Below are 19962 nucleotides of genomic sequence, written 5' to 3' on the forward strand. Positions count from 1 at the left end.
GTGGAATATTTGCACAGTTTTAATACTTCCCCAAGGTTTTCGCTGCGCTGGGACCCCATAATCTGAGAATTGTGTCGCACAGAGGATGGGCCCCCAGGAAGGAACATAAAGAAAAGCTGCAGTGTGTACCATGAAGCAGCTACTGGGTTGAAGAAGTGGAGGCTGAGACATGGGGGCTTCTAGGAAAAATGCTAGCAGGAGGCTTCTGACTTGTGCTTCCTGCAGAGGGAAGATTCTTCCTTGAAATGCAGAACCAGCTTGAGCAATGGGAAGGAATGAGGAAGCAGCTCGACTGCAGCCCTGAGGTGGGTTCTTTCGCCTTTATCACATGTGTGAGCAGCTGGCAGCCCCGTGGCAGAAGGGCAGCCCATGAGCTGGAACCACTGGTCTCCGGTGGACTGGGAGCCTTTAGCTAATATGTGAGTTGGATTTAACCATGGGTTGTGATGGCCCCACTGAGTGAGAACTCTGGCTTCCCTGAGGAGCTCTGCTGTGGGGACTTGCTGCCGGGGCAGCCAGGGCAGTGACCCACATTTGGGCCAGATGTCTGAGCACAACTCTTGTGACTGCGGAAGTCAGAAGAGGGGGAGGCACGAAGGCAGAGGTGTCAGATGGGAACCCCTAAGAAAATTTCGAAGGATCCCATCCTGTGCATAGGTCCTCAAGTCTTTCTCTGGTCTTCCTAGGGCACAATTTCAGAGCCTGCCAGCCCCGTTCATATCTCTTGTTTACTGGCAATTTTGTAAATTGAGCGATTGGTTCATTTTTATAAAGAACTGCAGTTTTGAGCGTACAAGCGCGTGTGAGTAGAACACATATTCTGTTGGATGCAGCAGTCACATCCAGGGGAAGCCAACCTGTTCAGACCCTGAGGTTCTGCTTCAGACACACTGTATTGGTTAGCACTTCACAGGTCTGTGGGCGTGGAGTTTTCTGGATGATAATGACTGCAGCGCTGGCCTTGAAACCTCAGTCTCTCACGTGATCAAACATCAGACTGTATCAATGTCTTAGACTAGAGGAATGGGGTCTGAGATGGACTGGTACCCTTCCATTGAGCAAATCCATCTTTACAGAGCTTATCCATACACTGCCTGTGAGCCAGGCTTGCTTCCTGTCTAACTCGGCTTCTTGGGACTGGTGGCCCAGGGTCTTTGAGGTCCCAGAGAAGGCAGGGATGAAACTGGGTCTGTGACAACTGGTGGGGGGTGCGGACAGGGTTAAGTATCCTGTGGAGAAGGCAGCATGACCACTCCCTGGCAGGAACCATGAATCTTATGAAGATTATCTGCCCATCGCCTTTCCTTGTGATACTAGTTGCCTCTGATCAGCTCCAGCGGAAGACGCCCTCGACTGTCTTGGATTCTTTCTCCAAGGGCAGACCCCTTTCTTACCTAATTCTGACTCCTTCCATCGTGCCCCAAGTTGTCCCTGGAAGTGGTATCTGGAGAGACAGCGCACCTGGTGAATGAAGCTGTCAGCCGCTGGAGAGCTTGAGTTTTCCACTGAAGATCCCAATGTCAGGGCTGACTCCCCACTTCATTACAATGTCTCCACCCTCAAGGACCTTTAGGGTTAGTTTAAGACCCTGGAGAACAAGATTACCATCCAGGAGATTCAAAATGATTCACCCCCCCCCCTTTCCATCTGTAAACAGGAGACTTTCGGGGTCATTTCTATTCCACACACAGACCTAAGCCCAGCAAGGCTGATCAGCTTCTCTCAGGTGATGGAGCCTGTCTCTGGCAACAGTAACCACGCATCCAACCTTGACTGCTTGCTGGGACTGCGAGCCCTTGTTGCCCAGTGCTTTTCCTGCCTGGCTGGGACCACAGACTGGTCTCTCTTTTAGCACCTATGGCTGGAGCTGCCCCTACCTTTGGCTTCATTTCCACCCAATGGAAAGTTCTAGATCTTCAGGTACTGGGTGGGCTCTGGATGCTCTTAAGACATGAGTAAATAAAAATTTAAATGCGTTTAATTCAAATGCTCTTGAGAGAGGTAACACATTGATTTAACTTCCAGTCAACACTCTGATGACTCTTACTGGGTTCTGTGCCAGATGGTTTTAGGTGAAGGGATGGGCAGGAGAGGGCAGTGTGTGTAGGGTTGAACAAGTTGGATGCCTTGTCTCTCGGGGCAGACTTTGCCCTGTCACCTGCTGCTCCTGCATCCACCCCTCTGCCCTGCCTTCCCTCCATTCCTCTGAGGCTACTCACCCAACATTTCTGGGAACCTGTTTACTTCTTAGCCTGTGACTAGGTTGCCCAGGGCTGCAGGGCACAACATATGCTCAGGAACTGGTGAAGCTGGGAAGCAGAGTCTGAGTTACCAGGGCGATGAAGGAGGAACGAGCACGCTCTTCTCTGTTTCCTGGTTCTCTGTGTCTCCTTGGCCCTGAGGGAAATTATTACTCAAAGAAAATGTTCTCGTTAAGCAAATGGCTTATTTTTATGAAAAGACTGCGGTCCCTAGCCTCCTGGGTCTGAGATGGAGAGTTTGGGTGGGGATAGGGGACCGGCTGCAGACTTCCATATTCTTAGAATGTGTGATAGTTAATTTTTTGTGTCAGTTTGTCTGAGCAAAGGATGCTCAGATAGCTGGTGAAACATTTTTGGGTGTGTGTGTGTGTGTGTGAGGGGTTTCCAGAAGAGATTAACGTTTGAATCAGTAGACTGAGTGGAGAAATTCACCCCCACCAATGTGGGTGGGCATCACCCAGGCAGTTGAGGGCCTGAATAGAACAGAAAGGCCGAGAAGGGGTGGCTTTGGTCTTTTGGCTTGAGCTGGGACCTTGAACTTCTCCTGCTCTTAGACGTTGGTATTTTTCATTCTCAGATCTTCAGACCCCTGGTTTTCAGGCTTTTAGATTCAGACTGAATTGCAGCACTGTCTTTCCTGGTGCTCCAGCTTGCAGACGGCAGACTGTGGGACTGCTCAGCCTCCATAACTGTGTGAGCCAATTCCTATAATAAATCTCCTTTTATATCTATCCGTCTATATATATCCCGCTGGTTCTGCTTCTCTGGAGAAGCCTGACTAATACAGTATGATGAGAAAAATGACCTCAAACCTGTACATCAAGCCGGGAGATGATTCCAATATAATCACTGAGCACTGATCAACAGGTTCACCCACGGATCAGTTAGTTTTCTAAGAAAACATTTCACTTTGACATCTGTGAAGTTTCAGGTGAACGTGGAGGTTTTGTCCAGCAGAGATGCACTTGCTTCTTTTTTTAAAATTGAAGTATAGTCAGTTTACAATATTGTGTTAATTTCCGGTGTACTGCGTGGTAATTTGGTTATACGTATATTTATTCCTTTTCATAATATGCCATTGCAAGGTATTGAATATAGTTCCCTGTTATATACAGTAGAAATCTGCTTATCTATTTTATATGTAGTGGTATTAGTAAATCTTGAACTCCTAATTTCTCCCCCTTGGTAACCACAAGTTTGTTTTCTATGTCTGTGAGTCTGTTTCTGTTTTGTAAATAAGTTCACTTGTGTCATATTTTTTTTTTAGGCTCCACATATAAGTGATATGATACAGTATTTTTCTTTCTCTTTCTGGCTTACTTCAGTTAGTATGACAATCTCCAGGTGCATCCATTTTGCTGCAAATGATATTATTTTATTCTTTTTTATGGCTGAGTAGTATTCCACTGTGTATATATACCACAGCTTCTTTATCCAGTCATCTGTTGATGGACATTTAGGTTGCTTCTATGTCTTGGCTATTGTAAGTAGTGCTGCTATGCATGTGTTTTTTCAAATTAGAATTTTCTCCAGATATATGCCCAAGAGTGTGATTGCTGGATCATAGTGTAAGTCTATTTTTAGTTTTCCATGATGGCTGTACCAGACTACATTCACACCAGCAGTGTAGGAGGGTTCCCTTTTCTCCATGCCCTCTCCAGCATTTATTGTTTGTGGACTTTTTAATGATGGCCATGCAATTGCTTCTTTGTCTTCTCCACAGGGCTCAAGCCCAGCTGTGTTACCTCAACCCAACCTGCCTAAATCTCCCCGTTTTCCTTCCCCATCAGGACCTACAATGATCAAGGTTTATTTTCTCCTTTTCCTCATTTATATCATCTTCATTCCTAACCCCATGCTTATCCCCTGCCCAGGTGACTCATAAGCTGATTAATTCAGTGGGTTAAAGAACTCGGAGTTAGAAGTAACCAGGTAAAGCACAAGCCATGTACAGCCCGTCTCCTGCTACATCAGATTCCCCAGACAGATTGTCAGGGATGCGGGGCATCTACCACACATGGAGGGGGTTTAAGCCAATTTTATTTGAATCTCAAAAAGATACTGAACCTCAGTTGATGTCTGGGTTTCACAGTAAATTCCACCCCTTTTCCCTTCTCTTAAATTATTAAGGCTGATTTCTGTTACAGTAAAAAGGTTTTGTCTAAAAACACAAAGGTAATTTGATTTTGATTGAAAAAAAGTTATATGGGCTTTCAGCTTTTTATTTTGTTTAAATTAGCCATTTGTATGGAAATGATAGCTCATTATTGCTTTAAAGCCCAACTCTGGTCCCTGGCTAATCATAGTGGAGATTTCTGTACAGGGGGCTCCATTCTCTCCCACTAAGTCAAGTGGCTACCATCTCCTTCCTACACTCAAACACCACCTGGATTCTTTCTCCAGTACCTCATATTCAGAAGGGCAACGTTCCCTGTAGAACCTCGTAGGGAAGATTGCTCTGGTTGAACTATGTCATTTTCCCGGTTTGGCATTCAATGATCCTTTCTATTTTGGGGAACTCTCAAGACAAGAGGAAGGTAGAATCTAGCTCTCATTTCTGAATGGAAGGAGGGCTTTAAAAAAAAAATTTCTGTGTCCAAATTTCAGCAGCTTTATTGAGGTTTAATTAACATACAATAAACTGCATATTTAAAACCTATTATTAGGTGAATTTGACATATTTACCCATGAAATCATCACCAAAACTAATAAAATGACCATATCCATCCCACTTTGTAATCCCTCCCTCTTAGCCTTCTCCCCAGAAGTTTATTTCCCGAAGTAAACCATGGGTCTACTTTCTGGGTATGCAAATTTTCAAGAATCTTCTACTTATAGAACCATATAGCGTGGACTCTTTGCTTAGCTTCTTTTATTCAGCCTTTTTGGAGATTCACTCATGGTTTGTTTGGTGTGTATCTGTAGCTTCTTTCTTTCTCTCTATTTACATTTGTTTTGTTTGTTTCGGCATAGGATGGCCGATTTTTCTATCACCATCAGATGGCCTGGTCACGTAAACTTACTGAGAACAACTGACTGTGCGTGGGTCTCCTTGTGAACTCTCCGTCCTTCGTGATCTGTTTGTCTGTCTTGATGCCTGTATCACGCTGTCTTGTTAGTTGTAGTTTCTTTTTTTTTTTTAATTGAAGTGCAGTCAGTTACAATGTGTCCATTTCTGGCGTGCAGCACCATGTCGCAGTCATGCATATACATACATATATTCGTTTTCGTATTCTTTTTCATTAAAGGTTATTGCAAGATATTAAATATAGTTCCCTGTGCTATACAGAAGAAATTTGTTTTTTTTTTTAAATCTATTTTTATATATAGTGGCTAACATTTGCAAATCTCAGACTCCCAAATTTATCCAAGAGGAGGTCTTATTTCTGCTTCCCAGGGCTCTGTAAGATAGAAGTGTGGATGCAGGAGATCAGTGCATGTGGGATGTCCACGCTGGATGTGGTGAGTGTATCAAGAGATGTAGAAGAGCTGTGCTGCTGGTTCCTGTCCTGGCGGGGCCCTCTAGGCTTCTCTTCTATCTTACAGGCTCCCAGATACCTTTCTAACAAATCCCTTTCCTGCTTAGGTTGAGAGCCCTAACTTGCACAGCGGCTTTAACATCTTTATTCCTCAGGCTGTAGACCAGCGGGTTCAGCATGGGAATCACGATGGTGTAGAACACAGAGAGGATCTTGTTATAGGCTGAAGCAGTTTCAGGGTTGGGTTGGACATATACAAGGAACACGGACCCATAGAAAAGGGAGAGGGCTGTCAGGTGGGAGGCACAGGTGGAGAAGGCCTTACGCTGGGCCTCCAGGGACCTCATCCTGCAGATTGTGACCAGGATGTAGGCATAAGAGACCAAGATGACTAAGATTGTGGGGACAGTGATCAGGGCAGAAAAGAAGAGCAAGATGACATTGGCCACAGTGGTGTCTGAGCAGGCCAGCTGGAGCACGGGGGGGATGTCACAGAAGTAGTGATCAATGATGTTGGGGCCACAGTAGGGCAAGATGAAGGCGTTCCCCGTCTGCAGTGTTGAAATGAACACCCCCACAGCATAGGTAACCACCACCAGCCGGACACACAAGCGCTTGGACATGATGGTGTGGTAGAGAAGAGGGTGGCAGATGGCCACGAATCGGTCATAGGCCATGATGGCCAGGAGCAGACACTCCCCTGTGCCGTGGAGGGCCATGAGGGCCATCTGGACCACACAGCCCACGAAGGAGATGGACTGGTCGGCGGAGAGGAAGCTGACCAGCAGCCTGGGGGTGAACACAGAGGAATTGCAGATGTCAAGGAAGGAGAGCGCGCTCAGGAGGAAGTACATGGGGGTGTGGAGGGTGGAGCTGGCGCGGATCACATCTATCAGGCCCAGGTTCCCCACCATAGTCACCGCATAGATCAGCAGGAAGACGGCAAAGAGGAGTTGTTTTTGGTCTGCCTGGTCTGTGAGGCCCAGCAGGATGAACTTCGTCACTGTGGTGTGATTCTGTCCCAAGGCCATTCTGCTGCTGTTTTCATGACAATGAGGAACAGGAGGAGAAACAAGAAAGTTAACATTCTCATCAGAGAGGTAGCCTTTAACGGCCACTGCAACTGAAAAGTCACATCCATCTCTGAGTGGCAGACGGCTCCCCAAATCCCACATCAGTCCCAGCAGGTCACAATCATGCTTATGTGCTAAGTGTCCCCCTGTCCCCCTTGGGATAATGTCTAAATCCTTTAACCTGCCAGATGTCCTCTATGCAACACCTTGATGTACCCCACTCTCAGTTTACCCTCTAGCAATTCTGAACAACTTACTTCTACAAACATATCATGTTTAGCAAATGTCTTTGTCTTTACAAATTCTATGTTTTCTTCTTGGAATGTCCTTTGGTCTCTCCAAACCAGGTTTAGGGGTCTATCCCTGTCCCCTCTCCCCCGAATTTCACAGATACTTTAAGTTGAATTAATGACGCCATCTTTTAACATTGAAAAATGCCCACTCATCTTTCCTCTTGGATTTTCTTATTCCTAGGAGGAGGAGAGTCACTTAATATCTCAATAATTTGTGCCCTGATATCTATCACAGTGCCTCATGTCACTGAATGAATACAGAGTAATTATCAGTTAGATAAGAGAGTCTTCCTCACTTGCAATGGTAACTGGAACCCAATCCTTTCAATCCGTCTAGCCATTTTTCACCCCTTTCGCTCCTCTACGACCCCTCATTGAATCCGTCAGCAAACTGTGTTGGCTCTGCCTTCAGAATGCACACTGACTTCGCACCCTTTCTTTGCGAGGCACCATCCTATCTTGCTTGGGTTGTTGGCAACTGCTTTTAGGTGCTATCTGTTTCCTTCTTATGAGGAGCAGCCAGGGTGATTCTGTTCACCCAGGAAAGTAACTCTCTTTACCCCTCTGTCCTCTTCGTCCGCTTCTCACCGTCGCTTACTCTGCTCCAGCTACATGTGTCTCCCTGCTCCTCTGAGGACCCCCAAGGCGTGATCCAGGACCCCCGCGCTCACTGTCCCTTGCCCTCAGAACACGCTTTGCTTCAGTTAGTCATCTGCCTCCTTCCCTAGGCTTTTTTAAGCTTTGGCTCAAACGTCACCTGCTTGTGCAGCCCTCCCTAAGCATCCTATTTAAACGAAACCCTCTCCTCCCCCAGCGCTCACTAGCCCTCCTCTCAGTTTAATTTTTTCCTCATGGGACTGATTCTCTTCTAACATGCTGTAGACACATGACTTATTAAGTTAGTTTATTGTCTCCTTCCTGACATTAGGATGCATGAACCATGAAGTCAGGCACTGTTGTCAGTTTTGTCCATTGCTGTATCTCCAGTGACTGGTACATAGTTGGCCCTCAACAAATACTTGTCGAGTGGGTGAATGGAAGTTATAAAGAAGATGCCAAGAGCCATAGAGGCAAATCAGGCTGCAAAGAGGACAGTTAGGAGGCGGGAGAGTTTAGAATTCCACTTGCCCAAATCAGGTGGTAAACACTGGAGAACGTTATGGTAAGAACTGGGTAAAAAATCCATAACTTCAACTCAATCATGAGAAAACATCAGACAAACCCAAACTGGGAGACCTTCTACAAAATACTTGACCAGTATGTCTCAAAAGTGTCAACAGTGAAAAAGACAAGGAGTGACTGAGAAAGTGCCACGGACTGGAGGAGACTAAGAAAATCTAACAACTAGGGACAATATGGTTTCCTGGATTAGAGGCTGAAACAACTATAAAAAGGGACATCAGCGGAAAAAACTGATGAGATCTTAAAAAAGCCTGTAGTTTAGTTCACAGTATCATGCTGATTTAATTTCTGTCTGTTTCTGTAGATTGGGCGTCAGTTGTAATGCGGCGATTGATGAAGAAGAAGGAGGGAATGGAGGAAAGACGGACATCCGACGGGCACAGTGCAGGCCTTCCGTCTTATCCGTACCTTCACGGCAATGACCTCAGTTGTTCCGTCCTTCTTCCTTCCTTCCTCCTTCCTTCCGTCTTCCTTCTCCTCCTTCCTTCCTTCCTTCCTTCTTTCTTTCTTTCTTTTCTTTCTTTCTTCTTCTTTCTTCTTTATTTCTTTCTTCTTTCTTTTTTCTTCTTTCTTCTTTTTCTTTTCTTTCTTATGTTCATTTATTTATTTATTTTTTAATAGAGGTCATTAATCCCAGGACCTTGTGCATGCTAAGCATGTGCTCTACCACTGAGCTATACCCTCCCCCTAATTTCTAATTTTCAATAATTGTACCATGGTCATTTAGAGAAAGGTAGACAGGAACTCTCACTGTACTATGTTCATAACTCCTAAGTCTAAAGTTTTAAAACTAAAATAAAAAATTTAAAAAAGAAGATAATCAGATAAGAGCGGCCTTGAAAGACGATGCATTGTGTTGTGGAACTCAGTACTGGCTGGAGGCCAAGACCTGGAGTGTCTTGTTATAGCAGCAGGACTTGACTGTAGGAGGGGGTTCATCTGGTTTACGTGCACGGTGGGCTGAGTCCTCTGGGGAGGGACATCCATGTCCCCTCTTCCAGTCCTGAAGTTTTAGGCTTGAATCACTGAATCCACAAGCCTCATCTTGAATCTTAGACAATCATTAACCTGTAATTTCAGTTGCCGTGGAGGCCTCAGAAAGAGTCTTTGAAGATGGGTGTACACTTTGTATCCTACACTGATAATTTTGAGAGATCTATTTATAAGATGACAAATTTTTGCAACAATTATACCATTTTAATATGAACTTGAATACAAATTTGAATATATGCGTGTTGCATATGCATAACTATTTGAGGTGCGCGGAGCAATTAAGAGTAACTGCTTAATTGGACTTGAAATACGGAGGGTGATTAGCTAAATTGAATTAACTAAATCCGTGTTTGATTTGACTCTCCTAAAATGCAGAAAACCATTTGATTTATCAAAAATGAACCTTTTGTGAATCACCATGCTGTGCACAGGAATTAGCACATTATAAATTGTCTACATTTCAATAAAAATTGTTTGATTCAGTAATTTTCAGGAGATGTTTAAATGTTTATGAAGGTAATTGGAGAGCTTGGGAAATCAGGTACATTAAATTTGTGATTGTAGTTTAAAAAGTTTAAGAGCATTTAATTAATCATGTTGATAAATAGTGTTTAAATGTTCAGGAGAACTTACTTCTAATAGCTTTTGTGTGCTTGCGACGTTACTTTGAATCGTTTAAGAGAATTTGATTGTAAACAGCACAAATTATTTGGGGGAATTTAATCTGTTAGATTTTGGGGCAAAGGGGACATTAACCAAAGATCAAATGTGATTGCTTTCCATTTTCACAAACATTATTAGATATATAATGACATTTCTTATATTTGGAAATTGCATTTAGCGGCTTAAGAAAAACTAAGTTCTAAATTCGCAACTTAAGATATTATAATCAATTAACAAACAGTTTTAGACAATCCTTTTCATGCACAAAAGATCTGGACGTTAAAAAAAGTCACGTGTAACGTGGCACATGGTGGGAGCTCAAACACCTGAGGATCTGAGTGTACTGAGAGGAAGAAACAGGAAGAAGCCTCAGGACCGGGGACCTTAATTCTCTGAGGAGTGGGATTCAGGGAGTTCTCTTGGGAGCTACGGGGTGTGGTTCCAGTTCTTCTATGCCGGGTGCCGTGACACTGACAAGTCATTTGGAGAAAGCCGACTCCTCTGTACTCATTTGCAAAGTGCAGAGGACAACTCCTGGCTGGGCTTTTGGGATTCGGTAGAGGACAGAGACGGTAAAAACAGAGGTACTTTGAAAAGAGTGAGGTGCTTATAATAAGCCTGGGTGGTGGTGGAGGGGGGAAGAAATGCTATGATGGAGGAGACAGATCTTTGTTGAACCTCTGCTCTGTGCTGTTCTCCAGGCTGCGTGCTCCCCTCCATCCTGACCTCATTTGAGAGGTGAGGAACCTGCCTGAAGTCCCAAATGGATGAACTGACGTTGGAGCCTGGACGAGCATGTGACATAATTCCCCCTGTAATGGGCAGGGATCACAGCCTCAGGAAAGAAAATACATAACAGAAGCTCGGGAAATTCCTTAATGAGAACCAAGCGATAATATAGGGTGACCAGAGAAGAACAGTAAAACCCAGTAATTCAGCCAGCCTAAGCCAGGTGTCTAAACAGAAATAACTCAGAACGTGTCCTGAGAATATGAGGTCCTCACAAGAAGACCTTTTAAGGGAAGTAATGGTTCTCCCACCTGAAGTTTCCGGTCACAGAGTCTAGCTCAGCTGTCCAGTTGCAAAGATCCTAAACTTTCACCATTCAGCCAGCCTCCAAGGGTGACCCAGGTGTACAGAACTTCTTCTGTCTGCAGAGGACTCAGACTGGCAGTTCTTGCCCACAGCCGCAGGTCTCTTGGACCCCACAAGGGAAACCAGGACCCCCAGAGCATCCAGACTCTGAGCACACACATTTTGGGGTTTCCCCAGCAATGACACAAGGCAATGCTATTCTGATCCCTGTTCCAAGAACGAACTCTGCAGGGGACTCACCAAGAGGGGACTTGAAAATGTAGCGCGACTCAATTTCACTGAATGTTTGGGTGGATGGAGGTATAGGAAGAAGAAAGAGGATTGTCTTTCAATATTAGTTTTGACTTCTGTTTTGGATGGAAATGTGTTTCTCTGGTACAGAATTCAGAAGGGACTACAGTGAAAGCAAGTCCTTTCATCATCTGCCTTCTGATTACCCAGCTACTTCCCTGTCTTCCTCAGAAGCTACCCATTTCTCATGTACCTTCGCATGGTTAGTCATTGCTTATATAAGCAACACATACGTGTATGCGTTCTCGTTTCTCTTTTAAAAGATACAAATAGTAGCAAACTATACACATTGTTCTGCACCTTGTTTTTCTTTTTTTTAAAACAATGTATCTTGGAGATCTTTCCATGTCAGTAATTAAGTGCTGCCCATTTTTTCCCCCAAAAGACATGTTATGAATATCCTGTGTAAGCTGTCTCCTAGGAGGCATGTTTATAAGTCGTTGCCCGTCTTTCACAATTACCCACAGCACCTATCTTAAAGCAACTTTGGGTTAGAGCAATTTGGAATCTAGAGCCATGAAATCTGCAATAAAAATATTAGCGTGCAGCCTCTGACTTAGTTTTCATGCAGAGAGCTCCCAGCCTTGCTGGACTTTTTGACATTTTCCTTTTTTTGCGGGGGGTGGGGGGGAGGTGGGGAGGGGAAGAAAATTTATGGTTCTCAGAGGGGCCCTGCCTGGCTTTCATTTGCTTCTTTTTCTTCTTCCCTCCTGGCCAGATGGGACAGTTGTTCACAAGCTGTGGTCGCTGCTCTTTAGCACCTGGTTACCAAAGAGAGATTGCACCCCTGCAGCATCACTGGGCGCTCCTTAGAAATGCAGACTCTGGTTCCTTACAGACCTCCCCCTGCAGCAGAGCTGCGGTCTAACAAGCTCCACAGCTGATTCCTATTCTGGTTAGTGTCTGAGACACTCTGACTAGCAGCCTGAGTGGATTCAGCTCTTGTGCCAGTCGGATGCCCGTGGAGAGGGACAGAGATGAGGAGGCTCCTGATCCCTATTTGTAAGACTCTGCGTTGAGGCTGATCTGGAAAGTGACCGCACATTGGGCACGAACATCGAAAGTGACTTGGGAAGGCTGATGAGGGCAGTGTTGTGAACGTAGTGGATTTGCCAGAGGTGAAGACCCCCAAGAACTAGACATTCTCCTTCTAGCATGGATGCAGGGATGTCACAGAGAACGCTGGCCATGGGAGGGTCTCTGCCCTTGCACAGGAGGAAAACTCACTGTCCTCCTCATGGAAATTTTTAGTTCATATGTGTGCCCAAAGAACAGCAATCAGCAGTTGACTGAACTAGCTTTTCAAAAAAATGTATTTTTATATAAGTGAGTGGAAGAGAAGTATTGAATTTAAAAACTGAGCCTAGGGGCTTCCTCACTAATGGGATGTCAGAGGACAAGTTATGGTCCAGAGTCCTAGCGTCCCGGAGGACACACACACTTTGAACGTCTGGTGTTGAGAACACAGCGCCATGGAGTAATGGCAGACATCTGAGTGGCCTAGAACAGCTTGGGGACAGAGAGATTCTACACCACTCTTCCTGCACCATCCCCACCCCTCACCCCCACTATTGCAAATGCACCACCGAATAGGGGAACCTTTCACTGCTGGGGAGCCTGGGGCTAGTGGCTTGTTTCTGGGAAGCATAACTGCCTAGCAGTTAAGAGCATGGGCTTTGGGATTGGCCAGATCTGGATCTGAATCCCAGTGCCAGCCCTTACTAGTTCTGTGACCCTGGGCAAGTGATTAAATCTCACTCAGTTTCGAATTCTGCAAAGTGGGAATAATAGTACCTACCCTTAGGGTTGCTGTGAGGAGTAAATGAGGTGATGCATTTGTCAGCGTGTTTGGCAGAGAGTAAACACACACAAGTCCCTGACTTACGATGGTTCAGTTTCAGAGTTTTGAACTTTACCATGGTGCAAAAGTGATACGCATTCAGTGGAAACTGTACTTCGTGTTTTGAATTTTGATTTTTTTTCTCGGGCTAGCAATTCCTTGTAAGATACCCTCATAAGTTACTCTCGCATGATTCTGGGCAGAGGCAGCAAACACGAGGGTAAATAACCATTACAGTTACAACTGTTCTGTACCCAGATAACCACTGTTTTTCACCGTCAGTTCAGTATTCAATACATTACATGAGATATTCAACACTTGATTATAAAATAGGCTTAGTTTTAGATGATTTTTCCGAACTGTAGGCTAAGTGTTCTGAGCACATTTGAGGTGGGCTGGGCTAAGCTATGATGATCAGGAGGTTGGATGTATGAAATGCATTTTTGACATGATATTTTCCACTTACGGTGGGTTCATTGGGACATAACCTTACTGTCAATCAAGGAAGCTCTGTGTTCAGTGCTTGCTATTTATTCTAAAAGGGGGCTGGAGGATGAGTGGGAAGAAGAGGAGCACAGGAGAAGGGGGCAGGGATCAGTGGTGAGCGCACTGACCTGAGGAAAAGCAGGGACCATCTCCCTCTGAGTCCAGTTCCCGGAGACCCCTGGGAGTGACGCTCCCTCCCGGGGGTGCTGGCTGCCTCTGACCAGCGCCAGGCGTGGGCGCTCTCAGACAGTCCTGGCCGACCTTTGGCTCCCTCCTTCCTGGGAAGGCTTCTGGCCGAGCTCTTACCTGGCCTTTCTGTCTGGGCCTGTGCGAATTGCATCATTTTAGATTGTCCCAGGGGCTGAGCAGGAAGCCAATGATTGGTGGTCCAGGACACACAGGGAATGATGCCTGGAGATGGAGATCCTATTGCGTGAGGTCTGGGAACCTCTGGAGCTCCTGGCACAGGGCTGACCCTTATCATTTACCAAGTCTCTCCCCTGAGGGCCTCTAACTTGAGTTTAATGAGTGTGAGACTCCAGGGAGGTAGCATCACACAGAAACCCATCACGGGCACTCACACAGCATCATCTTCCTAGGGGCCTGGGGCCATTAACTTTTTTCTCTCATTAACAGCAGAGAGGTTGTTAGTGATCTTTTCCCTCTTTCTCATAAGACAAACCTGAGACCCCATAAGACTCACTAATTATTTTATATTTTTAAATTCTGGATCGCACAGCAAATCACTGGTGGCAATAACAGCAACTGACATTGGTATAATTTAGCAACAGCTTGCATGTGTGTTACTTCATTTTATCTTTGTACAAATCCTCACAGGTCTGCTCAGCAAACATCATTGTCTACATGTTATGGAGGAGGAAACAGAGGCTCAGAGGAGTGACGTGACCAGTCCAAGGTCAGAGCCAGTAAGCGGCGCCGTCAGGACCAGAGCCAGGCTCTTCTAACCTTCGATCTTTGCTTCCCCCCACAGCTGCCAGCCTCTAGGAGTTCAGTCATCTTGGAGTTACTTGATATTACTGGTCTAGTTTAGAGAAATAACCCAAAATGTTTTTCAGGAGAGGCATGAGCACATTCAACGTCATACTCCATGCCACAGCCCCACTGTCCTTGGTAAGATTCCTTCCCTGCTCGTTAGCAGCATGTTCTAAGAAGATCCCTCCAGAACTGTGTCCCCTGCAGGGCTGGGATCCTGTTTGTCATTCGACGTGGAATCTGTTACTGAATCTCAAACGGGTGTCAGCAGTGTGGCCCCCCAAGTGTCACTTTCCCCCATGTGCTCTCTGCCGGCATTTCTCCTCATTTTTCATCCACTTCTGGCTCAGTGCCACATCTCACAGCTTCAGGGCACCTCGTTCACACTTCATTTTTTATGATTGTCACCTCCTGGAAGTCTCCAGTGATACTGACTGCTTGTCCCACGGTGGCCCTGTCACCAAGAAGACTTGGCTGCTGCTCCTGAACCTGTCTCTTGTCACCTGTGACATCCCACATTTTCCTCCCCGTGACTTTCTGTGGCTTCAGTTCCTGTTTCTTTCTCTTTGGCTACAGATATCTGAGTCATGCCTGAGTGGCCCTGGGATGTGACAGCTCTTTCCTTTCTCTCTCGAGGCTCAGGCTGAGCATCCTTCTGATAGAAGGAACTGCAATGTGTGCTTGTATTATTTAAGAATAATTCTACAGCAGGAAGAGAAAGAAAGTACAGAGCCAGGGAGCTTGCAAGAAAGGAATTAGAGAGTGTGTGTGATGAATTTTTATAGGAAGGCATGAAAGGACCAAGAGGCCGCTCATACTTATGAAGCAGTGAGGCAGCTTCACAAAGCACTCAGTATTCATGAGGTCTTAAATTGGCACCGTTGGGTGATGCCCACTTGTGGTCCCACTTGTTCTCTGCCCAAGACATGGAGATAAAAGCCACAACTGCTTAGCAAGTCACAGATGAGCTAGAGCTACTGGCGAGGCTTCCTCGCTCCTGCTTCTTTCTGATGGGACACCTGCTGGCTCCAGGCACCCTCTGTCCTCTGACACTCTGTTTACCCTCAACTCAACGTTCTCAGGACCATATGTCAGTAGGAAAACTGATGTGGCAGAGGGAGTGAGACAGAGACGGAGTGAGAGATGGAGGCGTGCGTGCACACACACAGACTCACGCAGATACACACACATTGTGTAACACAGGATCCGGCCGTGTGATTCTCGCAGCCTGCTTGAACTGTTCCTGCACCAGCCCCTTTCCTCATGTTTCTCTCTGTATGTCTGTTACTGACTTAATAAGCTATCTGGCTCGAGCATCTTAATTTGGTCCACGAGTCTTTCTGCTCCGAAACCTCGCTGGTGGTGCTGCTGTTGCACCAAGGCGATTTCCCACTGAATTCCGTCCTCTAAGCCATAGCGTGGAATGGAGATCTCCATGCAGGTTTCTCTCCGAGTCTTCCTCATTGGCTTAGGTGAATACGAGTCCCAAGAAACACATTCCCCAGAGCACTCACCCCGAAGGAGTTCCAAAGAACTCTCCAACTCTAATGAGTCTAAAACTCTCAAGCGTTTACTCTTTAGCTAGCTTAGTGCTGGGTGATTGGGAAATGCTCATAGGCCAACTTTGAAAAAGTCATGAAGGAATGTGTTTCGTAGATCTTAGAGTTTGGAGATAACTTACTGCTAATTGTTTTTTGCCTGGAGTTTTGGCCAACATTCAGAAACAATCTAAAAAGTCCTATTACCTGAATCATGATCATGGCAATGGATGGCTGAGACAGATGGGAAATGAGAAGGAGGTGAGGAAGCTCAGGATATTAGAAGGGTCAGTTATGACCTTGTTCTCAGCCTTGGCTGCACAGTATCATCACCTGGGGAATTAGAGAAAACTGATGCCTTGTTCCTTCTTAGACCAAATTAAGCAGAATCTCTGTGGGTGAAATCCCATTATTATAGGTATTTTTAAAAATTTTTATTAAAAAATAATTTCCCTAGGTGATTCAAATGTGCAGCCAGGATTGAGGACCTCTGAGATGCAGGGACCTCAGAATCACCAAAAGACTGATCTTGAGCCAAGAGCTAACAATCTTTACAAAATGAGGGGAGAAGCCGAGGGCTGCAGACGAGTCATAGGTGGTGGATGGTATAGTGATTTGTGAGGGTACTTTACAAATTTTTTTAAGGTGGGATGGAGGTCTGACTTGTCTGACTCAAACCCCAGATTTCTGCTCAAATGTCATCTTATTAGAGTTACCTTTTCTGATCTTACTTAAGTGGCAATACCCAACTCCCTAGCTAATCTCCCGCCCTCTCTCTCTTTTTTTTATAGCTCTTATTACCATCTGCATTAGCATATCCTTGCTTATTTTTTCTAGTCTGCTTTCTCCACGAGAATGTAATTTCTGCGAGGACAGAAGTTATTGTCTATTTTGCTCACCGATGTGTTCCCATGGCCTAGAGGACACTGGAACAGAATAGATGCTCATTAAATGTGTGAGGATTGAGTGAATGTATAGAGCAAGTGAAAAAAAAGCAACTTGCATAAACAAACATCCAATATGGTCCTTTGTGTGTGTGTGTGTGTGTGTGTGTGTGTGTGTGTGCACAAACCATATATATCTGAGGGTCTGCAAGAATATATGCCAAAATGTCCACAGTGGTTATTCCAGTGAGACAGGAAGGAAGAGGGCAGGGCACAACCATTAAAGGAATGACACGGTAATTAGCACCAAGATGGCAGAAAAGTCAGCTCCCAACAGACCTTGAGGCCCAAGATGGTGGGATATTTGACCTCCAGTAGACCTTGAACTTCTTTATATGCTCGTTATAGTATATTAGCATGGTAAACGGCACTCCCACAGGTGTCATGACAGTTCTGAGGCTGACCTTGAAAGATCAAAGAGAGGGCGGTGGCCCAGTTCCTGGGAACACCCACCTCTTCCCCAAAGGAGTTAGAATACTTGTTAATACTACTTGTTAGCGTATGAAATAGCTGAGCACGAAAATGAGCACCACTGCGCCTCGTGGCCTTTTGCACCCTTACCCTCCAAGATGCTCGCTGTCTGTGTACTCTGTCCGTGGAGTGTGTGTCTACTTTACTTTAACCACCCCTGCTCCCCCCACCCCCCATGGCCCCTCTGGCCTTGTGAGATGGCCTGCATTTGGCCTACAGAGTGTGCATCTCTCTGAATAATCTGCTTTTACTCAACTATGGCTCGCTCCTGAATTCTTTCCTACGTGAAGCCAAGGACCCTCCGAGACCTGGGACCTGGCCGTCCCCTGATGCCCCACATTGTTTCCTGTGCCACCGGGGCCGGGGAGAGAGATGGGGCTTGCACTGCATCCGCTTTTGTACACCTGAACTTCTTTTGGCTCTCAGGTGTGCGCTCTGCCACCCTTCTACTCCATTCCTCTCATTTCCAGCCACACAGAGGAGGGAAGGCCAAAGACCACTTGCCTCCCGTTGCGGGGAGGGAGGTGGTTGTTGAACATACGGAGCAGAGGCTGGCAAAGTCTGGTCTGAATCCAGATGAAGCTCTGAAATGGAGGCTGCAGAATCTGAACAGAAACAGAGATTAGGCAGTGCCGGCTCTGAGGGAAAAGGTAAATCTGTACATTTTTTTTTTTGTGAATTTCCTGAAGGTTCGAATCAGTAATTGAGATGTTATACAATATCACATTACCCGCGGGGAAAAGCTGTAGATGAGAGACGTCGGTTCTGCGGGAAAAAGCACAGACTTAGCAACGATAAAAATAGGAATTTCTGAATTGGATTCCTTTAAAATCATAAACTGTACATTTGAATGTATAACTTTTTCATTTTTCTGGTTGGAGGTGAAATTAATTGGGTGAAGCGTATCGACCTGGAGAAGAAGCTGTAGTGAAACAGTTCATGAAAAATACAGGATCCTGGGATTAGAGATGTGGGCTGTTTTAGACAAATCATTATATCGTTCAACGGAGAGAACGGGGGCACGCTGCACCAAGTTTGCAGAAATTTTAAATGGGTATGTGGGTTCACATTAGCCCTGGTATTCAAGTTGGGTTATTTGTACAGAGGATTGATTCACCTTTAAATGGATTGTTGTCTTCCTCTGGTGTTTGCTAGCCAACTGGGAGTTAATTTGTTTCTGAAACAATAGGAGGTTTTTTTCTGGTTTCACCTAGGAGGGTGAATGAGTCTCTGTCTTTCAAGGTTGCACATTTTTCTGCATTTCGTCTGGGCAGAGATAAGAACTCCAGGGCTGTAGGAAACAATAAGCTATTCTTGCAACTCCGATGTGACTGGGCACCACCAGCAGCCTCTGGTCTTGACCCCACATCCACCTCGAAGTGGGAACTTTGTTATCATTTCCCAGAAAGCAAATCCAATGTGACAAAGGATTAATGAATTATGACGATTCTACTGAACACGCCTTGGGAGAGACTGAAAAGCTCTGTAAAGCCTGGGGAGATAGTTCTGATCTATGACAAAACCTAATAAAAATCCCTATTAGTCATATATGCTTTCCTTCCAAAGGGGAAAGTTTCACATTTCTTTTGTCTCTTTTCTCTGTGTTCCTAAGCAAAACATTCCAGTCCCTTTCAAAGACTCCCCTTGCTCAGCCTCCCATCTGTTCCTCGGCCTGGCAAACGAAGGGCCCGCCTTAGGATCCTTTCCTCTTAGATGGGAGGTACGGAGTGGGGAACGGCTGTAATTGGTAATCCACCTGCAGGCATCTGAGTATCCAGCTGGCTCCGAGGTATGAATGGAGTAAAGGAAGAGTCACCCACCGCCCCAGGACTGGGAGTCCCATGGACTCAGGCCCCTCCTGGACACTGTTTTCCAGTTCACCCCGCTCTGTGCACTGTGTATTTAGGGGAGTGGACTGTGCTTGGGGATTTTCTGGGTCTCACCAGATAGCTTTAGGGTTCAAAAGGAATAAGAGAAAGGGTGGAATTTCCAGTTTGGACCCTCTGCCTCTTCCCTTGTCTTCCGAGTCACTGACAGTTCCCAAACCCCAAAGGAGCATCCTTGGATGTCTGTCCCATATCTTTTTATCTTTTCACTTGGGCCTTGCCTTAGACACACAAACCATAATAACGCAGCCCCGCCCCCACTCCTGACACTTGCATTTCACTGTAGTCTTTCCCCCTAGGCAGGCATTCGGCTCCATGTTAGTTTTGACTTCAACTGAAAAACAGAAGAGACACACGTATACAATTACTAAACGTTACTGTTCATATCTTTATTTTAAAGAGATTTAAAAATATTATTAAAAAACTTATTTTATGTCCACGGATGGTTCATCGATTGCTCTTTCTCTTGGTTGT

At 45.5% G+C, this 19962-nt stretch overlaps 1 protein-coding gene across 1 annotated transcript; it reads right to left on the reverse strand.

The window, feature by feature from the left end:
* Positions 1–5823: 5823 nt before the first annotated feature.
* On the reverse strand, positions 5824–7176 carry LOC106728778 (olfactory receptor 476-like). The gene has a single exon (XM_032490496.1). The coding sequence runs from the start codon at positions 6913–6915 to the stop codon at positions 5824–5826; it is 1092 nt and encodes a 363-aa protein (XP_032346387.1). The 5' UTR covers positions 6916–7176.
* Between the last annotated feature and the right edge of the window lie 12786 nt (positions 7177–19962).

Source organism: Camelus ferus, chromosome 10 (assembly GCF_009834535.1).
Source record: "Camelus ferus isolate YT-003-E chromosome 10, BCGSAC_Cfer_1.0, whole genome shotgun sequence".
Classification (NCBI taxonomy): Eukaryota; Metazoa; Chordata; class Mammalia; order Artiodactyla; family Camelidae; genus Camelus; species Camelus ferus.